The following is a 19,350-nucleotide window of genomic DNA, read 5'->3' as shown; positions in this document are numbered from 1 at the left end:
GCAGCTGATGACTTGAGGGGTGAAAAAAAAAAGCCACAGTCAAAATAAATAAAAAAGCAGGGCTTTAAATAAAATAATGGGGCTGTTTCTTCAAAGCACTCCAGCAGTGGCATTATTTCATGAAAAGCAGGAGACGAGCTCCATTTTTGTATTCACCCCACCCCCTTCCAACAGTAATAGAAATAAACATTAATCCCAGGGCAACGTTTGTGTATAAACAATGTCCGTATCGCAACCCTCCTCCATCCTGGAAAAGGAATAAAGCTTTTAATGAGCTTGCTGCATTGAACCCTCGAGGTTCGCCTCACTTCTCTACCCCTTCTGAGAGAGAGACTCTGAGAGAGAGACACAGAGAGAGAGAGAGAGAGAGAGAGAGAGAGAGAGAGAGAGAGAGAGAGAGAGAGAGAGAGAGAGAGAGAGAGAGGGGGGGGGGGGGGGGAAGTGAAGGAATGTGTTTGCAACCTGAGTATACTAACGAGAGGCTAGTGCCAAAAACTAACAGCTGCCCTTGACTCAACTCTTACTCATCGCTCTGCATTTCCACTTGCTTATTCTCAACTGCTATTCATGTGTTGATACTATACCTTGTTTGGTTTAACTAGCGCATGTGATTTCACAGTACACATTTACTCCTGGCCACTTACTAATTGTAATAAAAACTAATTGTAATTTCAGGCGCTAAAATACTGTGGGCGCAATTATTTGCTGAAGTCTGACCTCCTTTCAAGGTCTGCGAATTAATTGAAGTCAGCACTCATAACTTTGTTTTCTTTGTGTCAGGAAACACTGGACAGTCAAATACTGCCTTTGTATTGTGAATGTGGTTTGTTTGAAACTTATGCAAAGTTGTATTGATTGATTGATTGATTGAGATATTTATTAACAGTTTGCAGAATTACAGTACATTTCAAGCACCAACTCAATAGAAAGACTGTTAACTGTGAGTGGACGACCCAATTAAGCATTACACTTGTTTACAAGATGGTCCACCATGTTCAATTCATCAAAACATTTAGAGACGTACAAATAGACACTTCTATATAGTCAAAGAACAGAACAGGATTTCATCATAAAGGAGGTAAAACGGGAAAAGAAACTTATAGTGAGGGGGAAAGGGGGGGGGGGGGGGGGGGGGCGGTGTACAGTGTACACTGGGCACTGGGGTCACAGAGGTCATACCAAAATACCAAATGGCCTGAAGCAGTATCAAACCGAGGGTCCTGTCCTGAGGTTGGTTTAGAACACAGGGCATCCAGTAACCTGCTGCCCTCGGTATGTGAGAGCTCCAGTTGCAACCTACCACTAGAGGGCTGTATCTGTCTGTAGATGTCCGGGGCTGTACGACCCCCCCCCCCCTTCCTCTAAATGTGATGTATTCGAGCACATGTATTCCTTTTTTTTTCTTTTCGGCCTCATACATTTCTCTAAGTGTTTGCCCAGAAGGCTAAACAAATGTCTAGGCAGATGAGGTGAAAGTGAATTTAGGTCAGCTTGACTCTCGCTGAACCCAGGGGTTGAATGGCATAAGTTAAAAGTCAATTGTGGACAGCTTTTTTCAATTTCCTACAAAAGGAGCTTGTAGTAGGCTCTGTGCACGCCAACACCGCCATGCAACACTGATGCCCTCGCTTCGTGATTTAGCTGCAGAACAGCCAAACAGCGTTTGACACGGCTGTCTGTCGACATAAAGGCTGCGATGGCAAACAAAGCAGAGCAAGTTAAGAGGTCCCCCGTGCACAGATCCTCCTCACACGCGAGACACAGGCTTGATATAGTGCCTTGTCTGAGTTATGCCACGATTTGTGCTTTGCCGCACGGTGGTGTCGCACACTGAAAATATTGCATATACAAGCTCACAGCGCGTTGCAGTTGTTGAACGCTGTGCTATTTTCGGTGAACTTGTAGATCTGATATTTTCATCTGACAATAGCATAAATTAGGCAAAAGAGAGAAATGAGTCCAGAGAGAGAGAAATAGCATCTCTATGACCACTGGTGATAGTAAAACAATGCCTGAAGACAGATGTCTGCAGAATGCAGATGAACTTGTCAACAACAGTGTGAAATCTGCACTTGCATATCACACATTTTAAACTGCTCACTATCTGTCCCACTGTCTTTCATTTATTATTTTCTTTATGGTCACACACTTTTACACCTAACTGTTCTCATTTTACATGGCAGAGTAAGGCTGACAGGAGGGGAGGCATCGAGTCCACAGCGAGAATGCACAACGATTTACAGTATGCCCTGGCATGCAGAGCACAGAGTGGGCCAAGTTTGGAGTTGATTTGATACGGTCTGCGTCCAAACTCTCACAGAATGTGCTGGTCGTGGCCCAGTGAATTATATCACGTTCGCAACCTCAACTCCAGTGATATCGAACAAACACTTACTAGAAAGATCTGCGCACCACCACGTTTGTTGACTTATTCATTTACTGTGTGTCCATTGAGTAAAGGACATTGGTTTAAACCATGGCCTTGAACCATGAGTCAGAGTTGACCTGTCTACTTCTTGAGGCAGTTTTTGAAGCTCCGAAAACAGTTTCTCTTTCACTCAGCGTTTGAAATGATTAAATCTAACACTAGCAGCACCCGCTGATAAAACTCCTGGGATCAAGGCTTTCGATTATTATGTGTAAACATGCAGTGATGTTCCATTACTCTGTTCATGTGTTTTGTGGCAGTGAGAGAGAGAGGGAGAGGAGAAGGGACCTACAGCAAAGATGTCAGATTCCATTTGATATTTATATGGTATGTGCTCTTACCATGTGATCCAGGTATCTTTCCCTGAAAATACATTAGTCAGAAACCACTGACGCAGCACATATAGTGCATGTACTACGATGGAAGTTCAAAAGTCACAAGGAACTTTGACTATAAATTGTAATGTTTTACTGCGAAACTTCCTACCACATTTTTCAGGCAATTTACGGCTACACAAGCTTTTTAAGCTGTGTTTAGCCTCACTTATCCAACCTTAGAATAAATTCAGAAAATTATCTTGAGTGTTTTATTCATTGCCGATGTACTGTACATGGATTTCTCTACATGGGTATGCTGGTATAGTAAGTACATTATTGAGTTAATCTCATTTGACTCCAAAGTGGCTCAGGAGAGCATCTACAACACCCTGAAGACTCCTCCATTTATACATGAATGTCTACATGAGTATTTCATCAAAGACAATACTTGAGGAGAGAATTACCTGCAATAACATCTAATACTTCATGCATATTGCATTACAGAATTTGCAAACATGTCAGTATTTAGGGGCATTTTACTGTAGATGCACGTCTGACATCTACACTAATAATGCACTGCTGTATCTACGGGGATATCTACTGTAGCTTCAAGAGGTTAAATCTGTGTAACATTGACTTTAGAGGCGCCGGGAGCAATCAGGTCCTTTCCTATTCAAAGTCTGGGAAAAGGCAACAGATAGGCCTGTTGTTGTCGGTGCAAAATGTAAATTGATCAAAAGGCATTGGAGATAAGACGCAAAAATCCAGTTTCAATTTGTTTTCCACAGTCTCCAGCCAAATAGTGGAGGTTTGTAGCCAAGAGAACCTGCCAAATTCCTGCGAGGGACATTGGGAGCCAATTTAAATCTTCACACATTCGGAAGGACTGTGGGAACTCCACCCTTCCGTAATATATTGGTCTGATGTGTGCGTGTACTTGTGTGTGTACAGTATGAGTGGACGCGTGCACTTGGGTGTGTGCGTGTGTGTAGAGTACCTATTACTTTGTCATCTAAGTGGGGCTCGATGTAGTGAAATCCAACACAGGATTGCACCTTTAACAGTGTAAAAAGTGACACTTCGGAGTTAAAAGAACACTACAGATTTGACTGCATAATGACTCTCCTACTTTTGAAGGTTATCCAGTGCAAAACCTCCTGACATTTGTCTCCCTGATGGAGCGGTCCAACACCCCAACTCCCCTCCTCGGACAGTCTAGGAGGATTCACGTCCTTGACATTGGTCTCACATTTACATTTCATTTAATTTCACATGGGTAATTACTTTCCGTCGACGTTCCATGGACAGCGTTCCCTGGCGGTGCAGGACTCGTTCCATCTGTCTGTGTAACTGTTCACATGCAAAGCATTATGCGCATATTAAGACAGGGTAAGTTTTTACATGACACGTCTCGCTTCTTTGATGAAACGCATTAGACCTTTATAACCGTGTTGTCTAACTGTCAAAAACCGCTGCCTGTGTGTGTGTGTGTGTGTGTGTGTGTGTGTGTGTGTGTGTGTGTGTGTGTGTGTGTGTGCACACGCACTAGCAAACTGTTATGTGTGATGGCTGTGAAACTGCTGTGTGACTCTTCTAAGGCTTTTACTAACCCCCGGCTCAGCTCACTTCGGGGAGCGCTGACCTTGAAAGTATCAGCTGTATAATTCAGAGAGAGAACATTTGTGACAGTCATTAATGTGTGTGTGTGTGTGTGTGTGTGTGTGTGTGTGTGTGTGTGTGTGTGTGTGTGTGTGTGTGTGTGTGTGTGTGTGTGTGTGTGTACGTTTCAGTCAGACAGGGTGAGTGTTCCAGGGCTCAGTGCCTGTGACCTGAAGGGGCCCTGTTTCCGCTCAAGCACAAGGTGCCGTTTGCTCTGTTCAGCTGGGCTGAAGAATGTGTCTGTTCGTGTAATAAATAGACGCTGGCTTATGGATGACCAGCGTGTGCTGGAATGGGATGGCATCCCGCCAGAACCCTCCTATCTTGATTTGTCTTCCGCGTTTAGTTTATATCTCGGCCAGGACAGTTTATTACCAAAGGCAGCCCCTGACTCAGCCTTAGTTCTGCAATCTCTTACCAGTGCTGACTGCCACTGAGCTCTGCCCCCACCGGAGGTCTCTCTTCTATTCCACAAACACTCCATGAATACAGACAAACTTAAACAGAATGGCACGAGTGCCAAACGTGATTGAAACATTTATAAATCTAGCCACTCTCTGTGCTGTGACAAGTGCAGCAGCCACATTTTAATCCCGGAGAAGTATCATATTATATTTATATTTTATTCACACGATACCGTCAAACTGAAGCCTGAGGCTGACAATAGGGCGGCTGACAATAGGGCTGGGCAATATATAATTATTATATTGATATGGTTATATAGGACTAAATATTGACTTTGGTTCATTTGTTTATATCATGATATGACAAGTGTTGTCTTTTCCTGGTTCAAATATTGTAACTGGTAAAAAAAAAGACCAGATATACAAGCTCACAATGTGCGTTGAGAACCGATATATTTTAAAGAAAATATATATATTATCATCACATTACGACATTATTGTCACGATATCGTTATCGAGGTATTCGATATTTTATTCTATCCATATCACCCAGCATTAGCTGACATGCAGATCTGTGTCAAGTTCTGGAATTTTTATTATTTCATTATTAATTAAAAAAAGGTGGCAGTGGGGTCCTGATCCCTTCTCCAGCTGAGGCAAAGTACCGTATCTGGGTTGCCTGTCTGCCTTAAATTCAGCTGGGCAGCAGAATGTGACCCCTCTGGACATTGGGTAATGTCCGGTTACAGAGAGAACCTGACAAAGACCCAGGCAATACTTCTCTCATGCCATGAGTTAGAGTGACATTGTGGTGGGTCAGCGTTGGGCCACAGAGATTCTTTTCTCTGGCTTACTCCTGGGGGCAGGAAATGTGCTTCGACAAGAGACATGAGGAGGGTTTACAGGGCCCGGTATGAATCCCTTTTTTCTCCCCTTGTCCAAACAGTATATTCTAATAACAGGGCCTGTACTATTCATTCACTACGGGATACGACAGCTCCGTACAGTGCGATACAGTAATAAGAAGTAATGACCTGCTTGAGTGTGGTTCACACCCACCATGCAGCACACTTGTATGTGCGCATAATTGTCTCGGCGAGTCTGGAGAAGTAAGCCAGATCCTATTCAGGCAAGTGCTATCTAATTGGCTCACTCCTTTGAGGAATTAGATCAAGTTAATCATGTCTGAATATACAGAACTCAATTAGAACTCTGCAAGCTAATGCAGACAGCCATGAATATTTGATGTTGGAGTCAGCGCAAAAGCTGAGGAGACGTTTCAGACGGCCAGTAAACAAACAACCCGGGTAGGACACCTGGTAGAACACGTACCATGTCAAGGCCTTGCCACAGTAGGCCTGGGTTCGAATCCGTCCAGAGGCCCTTTGCTGCAAGTCTATCTTGTGTTTTATAAGTGACTCTGTATAAGAGCATCTGATAAATGCCAACTACTTCAATCCTATTGACTGGGGTCCCCAAGGGCTCTACACGGGGTCCACTCCTTTTTTACCTCTACACCAAATGTCATTGCCGAACATAGCCGATCTACAAGCTCACAACGTGTTGCAACATGACACGCTTTGAACTTTTTTACAGAACGTTCGTTCCAGAATATAGATATAGCTAGGGTTCAAGTTTCTAAATTGTACATTATTAATTGTTAGTCACCCCTCCTCTCATTTGCGTTTCCTGTCTCTCTACTCCCAGCCACTATCAAACATATTATCTTAAAAACAAAACAGACAAATAACCAGGGAGGGGGTACATGCCACCGGCGGTTATCATTGCGCTCCACGCGTTGCAGGCATGGCAGCTGAAATCCATGCGTGGACGCAATGCTGCCGAGCATATGAAGGCCGCGATCCCGCCACACTCCGGCTGCGAGTGCGAGCCTCTGGATCCGACTACCTGGATATCCATCACGCCGACGTGACAGGTGTGTGGGCGGTGTGTAGTGTAGTCGACTCTAAATATAACCGGTGCCGTTGTCAGGGAAGTGCAGCCCCCGTAATCCTCACCTTCCTGCATTCTATGTCTGGCTGTGTGCAGCCAGCGCTGCGAAAGCAGAGGGCTGTGCGTGTGCAGTGTATCATATAGTCCCCCTCCCTCCGTTCTCAATGACAAGAAAAGCTATGGGGAAGTCTTGAGAAGTCTTGATGGTCTCCTCTTTCCAAAGTGGGAGAGTGCACTACACTACACTGTAGCTGGGCAAGTTGTGCTGCAGAGAAGCCATCCATCACCACAAGCCCCCCACAGCTGGTACCATGACTACTGCCCACCCCAGCCACCCAGTGTCTCTTTCTTGTCATGTAGACACTGGTGTCTTTTGTTGAGATTCTGAATTCTTAACTCCTTCTTTAAACCAACCCAGTAACTTTGATTGGTGCAGGGCAGAGCATGGATCAGATAAATACCATAATTTATTTATTTCGCTGCAGATAGTCTACATATTAAATTTAAAAGAATCCTTAACCCTTAAATTCAATTAATTATGCAATGAACATCTCGTTTTATTTGATGGCCTTCCTTCCCTGGCATTTGAAAAATGGACAACAAACACCAAAGGCCAAGTGGCCTTGACCCTAAAATGCCGAAATTCCAGGCCTGGTGGCAAGCTAAGGAAAGACCTGGACTTGAGTACTGTTGAATTAGTTTTTCTTCTCTTGAATAGTTTCTCTAAATCAACTTTAAGCTTTATGATCAGGTTACATCTTGGTTACAGTATTTGTATGTGGTGTGATGGGTGGCCCAGACAGATGATGGGTGGAAATGCGGGAATGGAGACATTAGGTCTATTTTAATGAGCCTGCAACAGTTTAAGTCAAATCTTGACTTTGCAGCGTTTCCTTGTAAAGATTAAGATTAAGAATGAGGATGAGGACAGACAGACAGAGGCGACAGACAGACAGAGGCGACAGACAGACAGACAGACAGACAGACAGACAGACAGACAGACAGCTCATCAGCCTTACTGTCAATCATCATTTTCTGCTGATAACTGACAGCCCAGGCGCTGCTATGTGCACTTATTCCTTTACAATAGCAGAATGGGAAAATCATTTGGAAAGCTTAGCCAATGAGACAAATAAAAGAAGCCATTTACTTTTAAATAACAGAAGTACAACACTAGATAATGAACATAATTACATTTAAGCTACGTGGCTTCCATGACCTTGGCTATCTCTCTGCAGTTCCGCCTGAAGAGCCAGAACTAGATTGCGGGTATTGTCTGGGAAAAGAAAACCCTCTCTATTACCGTGGGTCTTCCAATTCTCTGTCATGACATTGTGCTACTTGCAACAGTCATACTGCATTTAAAATACCAGCATTTAGCTGTGCTTCTTAGCTTATGTTCTGAATACTTCAATGTACAGTGTATTTTTGATTGGCCCAAAAAAGAACGGATAACATCGTCTAACAGGTTTAAAGGTCTATTCATGAGTACATTCTCAGGAGGGAAGGTTCCCTAATGTTAGGATTTCTAGTAATTATTGTAAGTGGCCTTGAAGCAGCCTGGTAGGACATGAGTAAAGCCAGACAGATATGGACCACGCAGATTATAACATAAAACCACAATTTACAAACATGGCACCCTCTGTACGCAATTAACCCCTGTGACACACTGCCCAATAGAAAGTGAATGGACAATAGAAAGTGAAATATAAAGTGAATGGACAATAATGTCTTCATTAAAGCCCAACCGATGCCAGATTTTTGGGTCTGATGCCAATCTCAATTGTGGAGATATATTTTGTTAATACATATTATTTATCTATTTAACCACTGAAGACCTATTAAGAAATGACCAAAATAGCAGATCTACCAGCTCACGACGGATTGCAACAAAGTGTGTTGTGAGCATGCATGCTGAGCTTGTGGCTTCTGGCTTGTATGCTGCAAAAATAGCAGCTTTGCAAATCTGCTATTTCTGGCCATTTGTGTACATTTTCGAATACGTTTGAAAATGTTTGTCTACAGTGCCAAAACGGGGATACCAGGTTGCAAGTGGTTCGAAATTGAGACACATCTGCTGTATAATTGCTGATATAGACTACAAAAAAAAGGTCATGGCAATGTCTTTCTGTGTCACGTTAAACCAAAGAGAGTATACACACATCACTGTCGTGGAGAAAGGAGCTAAAGGCAGGGATGGAAGTTATTGTGAATTGCTAAATATAAATTATGTCTTGTGACATGAGAGGTTGCCAGGGGAAATTTGACCAGTGGCTGCAACAGTACTTCACTCCAGGGCTTGTTGGGAAATATTTCTGTTGATTTGTTGAAGAGTATAAACACTTCAAATTCTATCGTGTGATGACAGAAATATATGGGTTGGGGGAGCTGCAGCAATATATAGCTTTCTAAAAAAAGAACATCAATGTAGTAGTACAGGTTTATGTTTCACTGTTCTCCAAAAGAGAAGATAGTCTAATACAAAACACTGTGTGTGTGTGTGTGTGTGTGTGTGTGTGTGTGTGTGTGTGTGTGTGTGTGTCTGTGTGTGTGTGTGTGTGTTTTGTCCCCCCCTCTGTGTGTGTGTGTGTGTGTGTGTGTGTGTGTGTGTGTGTGTGTGTGTGTTTGTGTGTTTTGTCCCCCCCTCTGTGTACATACTGTAAATCCTAAGCAAACTTTCAACCACTGAATGCATTTGATGCTCTTCAAGCAGTTAAAATGTACAGATGATTTCTTTCTCACATCCTTACTTAGACTACTGACATCAATGCAAGGTGCTAGTTGAGTGGCTGCTTGATGGAAACAATCACTTGACCCAGACTTTTCCTGGTCATTCTCTTCTGGTAGTCACTCTAAGGTAACACCAAAGGTTTTCAACGAAAATGTATGGACCTTTCCAATAATATGGGTCTGACACACGCTCCCAGGTCACTATAAATGGAAATGGAGAATTAAGGAGAGGAGTGTTGAATGACCCTTCCCGGATAAGGTACCTATGTGGAAGCACAAACAGCTTTCATTACTGAACTGGGGTGAGAGGGAGAAAGATGACAAGTATTCACCACCACAGACTCAAGTAGGGACTTGATCGCCTTGCCTGCGGATATATGTGACCACTGTCAATCGATCCAGTGGGAAGCACTGTGTTACTGAGAGTTTCTGGCAAGCTACACTATCATTTGTTTGTCATGGTGCTTAGTTGTATTAACCACATGAACTACAGTGTCCCAATCCGCTGTCATAATAGGCAAACAGCTCAGTGAGCTTGTACAATACTACCATGGACACTGGGGTTTGACTCCTCCATGGTGCCTCCAGTTTGGCCGGGCGTTCCAACTAAAGGTCTTTCCACACCAAACAGTCTTGTTCAGACTAGTCAAAGACTACTTAAAACTGTCCGATTGCGGACTGGGCCGTGGCTCATTTACTGCATGTCACTTCCCCATCTCTCTCCCCCATTTCCTGTCAGCCTACGGTCTGTCCCTCTATAAAAAAATATTAAATAAAGGTGAAAGAATCATTATTTTTGCTCATACAAAGTAGCATGCAGCGCTGGTTTGCAGTTTGCAGTGTTGCCACTTCTGCTTATTATAAGCAACACTGGGCTAGTTTTCCTGAAAAATAGCTTAAATATTCATAGTTATGCGTTGCTTTAGTTTGAGCTTGTTTCTGAAGTGTAGTTGCTTATTTGGGCTTGCTTTCACGATTATTTTTTAAAATAGCTGATGTGGGCTCAAGTGGTGAAACTGGTTGCTTCTTTTGGGCTTGTTTTTATAGACCTGATCGCTTGGATCACTCACAGAATCTGACAATCCCTCTGCACCCCGCAACAAACAAAACACATACTGGTAGCATTTTTTGGAGTTGATCGATTCATATAGGAATTGAGAGTTGAGATTGAGAATATGGTATCTAGTTCAGACTACAACAGTAGTCAGCCCTGAAACATGATGTGCAGACTAGAGATCCACTCTACAGTGGATTATTTACCCCCTCATCACTACAACACAGATAGCGACGGCTCCCAAGGTCGGCAACCGACCGAACATGTTCAGTTCTTCATCAACGGGTTCCGACCTGTCGGGAAGGCGATAGATGGCAAGCGAAGGGAGCTTGTCGGCAGGAGTCATCCCACGTTGAGTGTACTCGGACTGTACTTTCAATGTACTATGAGTGTACTTTGAGCGTTCTCTCATCCTGCTAAATTAACCACATGAACACTAGCATCCCTATTCTGGGCATCGATGAAGTATACAGTACATACTGTAGGGTTAAAGTAGTTATAGCGTTTTCCTCTGAAGTGGAGCACTGCCTAAATGTTTTACATCTCAGCCTCTGCATCTACGGGTCGAGAACCTTCTTTTATTTTATTTTAATTAAGGACTGAACCAAGCAATTAACAAGGGATTTACAGTAGGTAGCAAATATTGCGGGAGGCCTCTGCTATCCAGCAATGTGTATCTGTATTGGTTCTGCCCTGCGATTTCTTTTTAATTGGATTTATTTTGTGAGCGTTTTGTTTTGATTATCTCAAAACTTGTAAAAACTCTCCTGTGATGGATGGGTTTCTTGGAAACACCTGATGAACATGGTGAGATTGAAACAAAGCCTCAATACGAGCATCGCTATGAGATGACCACCTTCTGGCCTTTTGCACACATACAGTACGTAGACACTAGACAGGCGTAAACACAGAAACGGGGGTCTGACACAGCCTGTGGTGGGACACCCCCGGCCATTACTTTACATCAGACAGTAAAAAACAATAACGGTCGCCTGATGCCGTTCTCACATTGTTGAACACGATTAGGAACCGCTTCATGCAAAAAGGGGCTTTAATTGAGCCACTGTAGAGTTTATCTCCATCACTCAGTATTTAAACAAGCAGCGATAAGTCGTCTTTGGACGGGAGCCAGGGAAGTGGAGAGGACAAAGGCTGATTTCTTGCCCTGCCCTTTGATGGCCTGCGAGGTCATTGGGTTTGGAGGACAGAGATATCGATGCGTAGAACAGGGAACTAGATTGGCACAGATAACAGACGTGTCTGTGTTCCTGTCCATTACTGAAAGGAATTAACGGTTTTAGTCATCCAGAGGAAGAGGTGAACGCTTGCCAATATAAACGCCAGCATTGTTCCACATACGGCAATATGCAAAGTCCAGGCCTAGGTAAATGCCTAGTGAATGCCAACACCAATACCTTGCCGGAAACATTACTAGATGGCAATCACTGCGGTATACAAATTGCATTCAGGCAATTCTTGGCTGGCTGTGTGTTTGACATATTTTGCATATCATCATTAGATAGATTCAGTAGACAAAGTTTTCTCTGGGAGTTGCTGTAACCCACATCCTGCTCAAGGAAAATACTTGATGCATGTCTACAGTTTGTGGTGTTTGGACTGAATACAAAAAAATAATCAAAGCGGAAAAGTGAGGTCAATTTATTCATAACATTTTATACCAGATCTGTTATCAGACAAAATACGTCAGTCAGAAATGAGCTGACCTAAGCACACGTGATGTACACTAAAGGAAATGGATTACTTTCTCAAACTAACTATAGCATACATACACTGTATGTATGTGGATAAAAGTTAGAATTCAAGCACTTTGACACACTTGACCAAGCAGGGATTACCTCTTTCATGAGCGGTACAAAACGTACAGGGACGTGCGACTGTGTGTCACAGTATCATCCCATTTTGGGCGGGAACCCCTTTTAGTGTTAGCATTATGTTATGCTTTAGCTATTGAAAATAGCAGATCTACAAGCTCATACGAGCTTGTAGGTCTGCTATTTTTGAAAAATCGAAGAACGACTGACATAGAAACATAGCTTTTTCAGAAAACTGTCAGGATGTAGAAGACATTTTTAGAATCTGATCTCAGGTCAAAATGGGTTAAGCACTCAGTTCTGGTTCAAATAATGGTTCAGTCATGCTGTCAGAATCAAAGGACGTTCTTGGAACAGTAGATTGGCTTTTACCAAGGTGTGAATGTTTTACTTACTAAACACTACATGTACTACTCACTGCAGTGGAACAGCTCATCATTACTGTAACGAAAGCTGCAGTGTTTTGAAGGAGTATACAAAAGTACAATCCATTGTTACTTGAATTGTACTTTTTTATGCTTTTTTCTCCCCAATTTAGTCTTTATGCCAATTCATTATTTGTGTTTTTGTGATTTATTTGTCACTGCTATTGTATCCTACTGGCACGCAGAGCCTCCACCCAGGCCTCCCTCACGCCCAACTCTTTCTGCTGCTACAGCCCGAACGCGGGCCAATTGAGTTTCGTATGGACGCTCGTCAAAACCCGGATGCGCCGTGGTGGATTTTTTGCCACCACTGCGCCATCCAAGCACCCTTTCTTATTGTAATCTTAAGAGATTCCTAGACTGACTGAGCTGAAACTTAACCAACCAATTGATTCCACCTCGCGACGACACGCCTCTCCGGAGAGACCCGAGTTTCACGTTCATTCTCTAATCGCACAGAAGCACATGACCCTGAGGATGGGAATAAAAGAAGAAGAAATTACTTTCATTAAGAAATTCAGATTTTCCTCATCCTTTTGATCTTGGGCCAGAAGAACATTTATGCTGATGAAATGCATAAATAAAGTTCTTAAATTATCCAGGCTCCCTCTTTAGTGCCGCGTATCGGAGTTGGAGAACTTCCAGACAAGACAACTACAATCACAGAGAGTGCTTCTGAAAAGAGATGATTTAGGAGATGGCCCGCCACCAACTGAATGTCATGCGGCTCCGGTTTGATTTTACAAGTAGGGTGAATACTGGGCCATTTTTGACAAGTTATGTGGAAGAAAAACCATGTATTTGCTTTGACGTCTACTACTGTACCAAACAAAGGGTGTCACAGAACGGAATGTTATTCTACCTGCAGTCACTGGCAGTACTGTCAGCCATCTGAGTTTCATTGTAAAGGTGATGTTGCTAAGACAGCAGCAGTCGTGTATCTCAGCGAATTTGTAAAAAGAAAAAAAAGTTATTTTTCTTGGTTGCCTCACCATGTAGCACGCACGTACACGTGCATACACGCACGCGCACACACACCCCCCTTATACTTAGTTGACAAGTCCTCCAGGGATCTATACTTGGTCCAATACATTCTTTCCCCCTCATCTCTTCAACAAATCCAGCCGATCTACAAGCTCACGATTAGGTCCGCCAAATGTTTCGCCCCAGAATAGGGACGCTATGGTGCCTGTGGCACACACAAACATGCACGCGCGCACACACAAAGAGCTATAAACTCCTCATAAACTAACAAGCTGTATCAGCAGCAAGAACATTATCATTCCATCTTCAAAAGCCTCTTATCAACAATCTGAAAAGTGGAGCGTGTACGTTAAGTAGGCAAATAACAACCTGACATCATTTGTTTTAGTGCTGCTCCTATCTCCCTCCACTGGCCTGCATAAAAACCCTGGCAATTTACATATCATGTAGGTGTGGAGTCAAGATATGGACAGGGATGTTAGCTTGTCACGTTTCATCAACTTACAGTAAAACGCATCATCATTTAGCTGAAACAGAACTGAAAGAAATGTAACAAATTAACTACCGGTACTTGTGATCGAAGAAACACCCCTCCCCTTTTCTCCTTCTCCAAGGGAGAACACACACACACACACACACACACACACACACACACACACACACACACACACGCCATGTTCACTAGTTGAATCTGATGAATAGTGTTGCTATCACAGGAGATTCCTGAGGTCACATGTCTCGCTCGTTCTCTCGTTCCTGAGATTACGTGTTGAAGCGACCGGGCATTTCGTCCTGTACATTTATGACAGGTCACAGGGTTTTGAAAGAACTTAAAAAGAAGTTCCTGAAAAAGACCTCACTGGATATCCCACTGTCTCTCACTTCCTCCATTTGGTTGCAGGGTTCTTCATTAAAATAGTGAAATATTGTCAAATGGGATAGTTCAGGAAACATGTTATCCTACAGCAATACCAAGTAATACCATTACACATTCTAATGTCATTTTGACATTACTACTCCACACAACAATTCCCACAAAACATATCTCTACATCTTCTATTATAAAAAGGCAATGGACGTCTCCCCCTCATATCTTACTTAGTTATTTCAAAATACTAGAATAAATAACTTCAACTCAACCTTGTATGACTTGTAATAACCAGATCTGTTCTTTTTGGCAAGTGTCACATGTCCATTTAATGCGTCCTATTAAGGCGATAGGTGTTTAACTTATTTTTCTTCATTTTTTAAATGTGTTTTTCACTTCACTTTCACTTTTGAATTAGGCACATTGAATTGCCTCGTTATTGAAATTTGCAATACAAAATACATTTGCCTTGTCTTACTGTGCCTTACAACAAAGTATAATCATGCTTTAGATTCTAAAGTTTAGAATATGCTGAGCACAGGGCAACGACTGAGGTGGGCGGCAGCAAGTCATATATGGTGGTGTGACTTACGATGTAGCAGGGCTCACAGTAAGCCTTCTTCTCCACGGCGTAGAAGGGCTTGCCACGCAGTTTGCTGCTGCACGTCATGCAGACGAAGCAGTCAACGTGGAAGACCTGGTCCATGGCGGTGCAGCCGGTACCTTCGCCCACTACGTTCTCCCCACAGCTCGAGCAGCGCCCTGGGGGAGGGAGATGAGAGGGTTGAGCTCATGTCCACATATCTAACAGTATAAACGATCAGACGGCGTGTCCGTGCACACATGGTGTCAAACGAATTAGGGATAGCAGTATGGATAAAGAATGTTATTGTTAGGTAACTCTCCTATAGAGTTCACCATTGTAATTTAGATTGTACTCTACATGCTGTGCCAGATGCTCTCGGACGACACCAAATCATTTGGGCCTCATCAAAGCACCAAACAGCACAGCCATCTGTGGCTCCGATTTGGGGTTGTTCAAAAGCAACAGACTTCATCAATTGTGAAAGATGCACATCTGTAAGTAGGCAGAACTGTATATGAAACCTTTAATCACGAGCAGATAGATTGCATCTTTAATCAGCAATGATGAAATAAAACCTTCTTTCTTTTTGCACACACCAGTATAAAATGGGCCTAAAGGACACTTTAGAACTTCGGACTTTGAATGAATCTCTGAGACTCCACTTTCTTCCAAAGTGTAGCAGTGTTGCCATGTCTCCTTATTATAAGCGACTTTGGGCGTGTTTTTCAGTAAAGTCGCTTGTAAATGTTGGTATATATAAAAATAAATTACCTTATTTCTAAAGTGTACTTGCTTATTTTGGTATTGCTGTGTAATGGCAGTGGTTCTGAGAATATTTGATGCCAGGGATTGCCATACAAGATTTGTGTTTTCTTCAGTGTGTCGCATTGTGATGCGTTTTGAGCTGGTAGATCGGCTATTTTCAAAAAACCGATATATGAAGGTGCTCATGTGGCCTTTAGCGTCTTTTGGGCTTGTTTTCATAGACCTGGTTGCTTATCTCTCTCACAAAACGCTGGTGATCAGACGTGAAAATAAAATGGATTGAAAATCTGTATGAGCTTTCACACGTTCACGGGGAAGCAACACATTCACAAAGAACCACTTGGCTGCTTGCTTGCCTGAAACGTGCCTTCTTCACCTTGTGATAGCAGTTTGACAGGTGAAGTAAAATGTCCCACTTCCAAAATGTCAGAGCTTCCATAATCCCCCATTTCTATTTCAAAGTCTGGATAAGGAGGGGGATTAAATAATATAATTATGCCTCTTTAAAGAAACTATACACAGCACAAAAGTGTGACATGAATGACATCTATTTCAAAACGTCAGCCCTTTTCATGATAACAAAAAAAAAAAGAAAACTTTGGAGGCACAACTCAAGTCTTTGTGTTAGGGCCACGAGCGAGCTGATATTATTGTGCCAGAAAAGAGCCAGATAGCATATTGTAGAGACAAGGCATTCGGATATCTTTAATTGAGTTGAAGATATCTTTAATTGGGTTTAAGATGTTCTCAACTCAATGCAAGTTATCTTCGACCCAATTAATGACACTGTCGATTTAATTAGCGGTTATCTTAGAATAATGGGGTTTAAAAAGATATCTGAGAATATTTTTCTCTTTTACACATCTGAAGACAGATGCAATCTTGCAGAGAAGTATGATACATTGAATTAATTCAAGTTTAGTTCTGTGTTCTTTTTTACATTTATTTTTGGCTTCATCTAAAGGGCTGATTTGGTTCATGATTGACACTCCATGTGTTCTGAACAGAGCAGTTCAAGCCTATTACAGACAGGCGAGACACTAACTGCAGGAGAGACAGTATCAGACGCCTGCATTTGCACGGCTCCACTTGCTGTTTTTATATCACAATCAAACAGGGTGTGAAATGCTATCCGTCTCAGGTATCAACAGAACTTTGGGAAGACCGCTTGAGTGTGAGGCGTGCTACTCTCATCTCTTACATGGTCCATAATCTTATTATAATCTTATCGTGTATCATGTCATTGTAAATAGAGAGAAAGTTGCCATGTGACATGAATCACATCATGATCAATAACAGGTTCATACTTATCTTCGCATCCTGTCACGCACCAAAAATTGGACACTGGCATTTTGTGAATTGCATGCCATGTCGTCTCTAATTTCAGTAGTTATCCTTTATCAAAACATTGTCAAAAATCTTTTGACAAATTTAAATAACGGGGCCCAATGTTCCCTAAGAACAGGTGATAGCTCCCAATTACAGCAATATACAGCAAGGTACTTTTATTTAGCAAGCGCTGTCATCCGAGGTGATGGTTGAATGTTCATAAAATACAGCTATCTGGCTTCATCTGTTTCCACAAGCTCTATCGACACCTCAATTATGGCTGTTACCTACAGTACAGGGAGGCAGATTAAACAAACTAGTGAAAGCACGTCTCGAGGGGACATGTGGGTGTCAGCGGAATCACAAGCAGGGTAATCACTTCAGAGGGAGAGAGAGAGAGAGGGAGAGAGAGAGAGAGAGAGAGAGAGGGAGCGTACCGAGCCTATTAGTGGCTTCAGATCACAGGCCATCTTTAGTGAGTGGTTGAGAATGCCAAACATGTCCCAGAGGGCTTCCACTTTAAATAGCGCAGAGGAAAACCTCTCGGAAATCCTTTTCCTTTCGGCGGTCTGTGATCGCAAGGGCCCTCAGGAGCTATTTGTGTGTAGACGCAACTATACCCGAACACACGCACGCACACACACATGTGCGCGCACGGCCGCACGCACATCTGCATACGCACGTGCAATGGCAGTCTTTATTCACGCCAGACATACCGCACATGTCGACAAGCATGTACAAACACAGACATATACATATCACATACTGTATGCACAACCACACACGGCCTCATGCCATGCTAATGTACAGTAAATACACAATCATGGACTCACATGATCAGGCAACAAGCCTTATGGCTTATGAACTAATGCCATTACGAACTTTTAACCTAGCGTTCCTATTATGGGGCAAACATTTGACGAAAATAGCAGATTGTGAGAGTTTGTGCAGAGAAAGGAGGGGCCAAGTATAGAACTCTGGGCGACACAAACTCTATTATATAGGGTTTAAGCCTTCAGGTGGTTAAATCTGTGCACATAGTGAAAGAAATAGGTGAATTAAGGCCATACTTCTCCATGTACACAATGTATCCACATAGTTGGAAGGGCTACAGTAGAAATATAATGATTGTGTGATTCTATAAATATTCAGGAAGGAATGTAGGCATTTAGTGTAGGTACACAAAACATGACAGATTACAACAGTCAAGCATTGATTTCGTGTGTGAGAGTAGTGGAGACGAGAAGTAAATAAGATTTATGGTTTCAGCCAACACAAAAGTGCCACTGTACATAACACATAATACATATTTACGTCCTGACTCCTAAGTGCAGTGTAGCTAGTGTATGAAGTGGGACAGCTTTGGGAAAAGACATTAAAACTCCTCTGCAAGATTAATGGATGTTCAGGAGCATGAAACTTAGTTTTTGTACTTTTCAACGGCATTAATACATGAAAATAGAAAGAAGTGGCGTGTGTTTGACAATGCGTCACATAAATAATTTCATACAACTCCATCGGAAGTGAGCATTCTCAAAATGTTTGATACCACTTCAAATGGCATCTTGCATAATGCAAGGAAACAATCTATGCAGCATCCTATTTACCCTGTGGAGTGGACCCCAAATACTTTCTAACTATTTCAGCAGTGTATAAAGGAATCATGAGGAGGGCCCCACCGTTCCCAAGTGTCCCTCTGCATTGGGAACGAAACGATGCGAAAGTATGCAAGTCTTAATATCAAAACTTCAATTGGTTCCTGTATAACCAATGCAATGGTGATGGGTGTGGGGATCGCTTCATTTACACTTTACACAGTCTCTTCCCCTTTATTCTTCGGCTCTCGGAAGTGTTTCTTCTCATAGAAAGTCAAAAAGGGGGACCAAAAAGAATATATATATTTTTTTCTTTCTTCTTCTTCATCAAAAAAGAAGCACATTCCCTGTGAGCTGGGGGAGGCTTCGAATGGTTAGACAATTTAATTGGATAAAAGGAAAAGATTAAAAGGGCCCTGAC

General features: G+C 42.5%; 1 protein-coding gene across 7 annotated transcripts in view; it reads right to left on the bottom strand.

The window, feature by feature from the left end:
• The window catches only part of lpp (LIM domain containing preferred translocation partner in lipoma), a 163,322-nt gene that overhangs the window by 12,481 nt on the left and 131,491 nt on the right, over positions 1–19,350 (bottom strand). For all 7 annotated transcript variants that reach the window (XM_080770855.1, XM_080770857.1, XM_080770859.1 and 4 more), the window contains one exon: positions 15,247–15,416. In XM_080770855.1, the coding sequence (XP_080626981.1) occupies positions 15,247–15,416 (170 nt within the window). The remainder of the gene's footprint in view (positions 1–15,246; positions 15,417–19,350) is intronic.

This window comes from Protomyctophum bolini (assembly GCF_963924005.1).
Source record: "Protomyctophum bolini genome assembly, chromosome: 8".
NCBI classification, from domain to species: Eukaryota; Metazoa; Chordata; class Actinopteri; order Myctophiformes; family Myctophidae; genus Protomyctophum; species Protomyctophum bolini.
The sequence above is the reverse complement of the archived record's forward strand: the minus strand, read 5'-3'. Positions and strand labels throughout refer to the sequence as shown.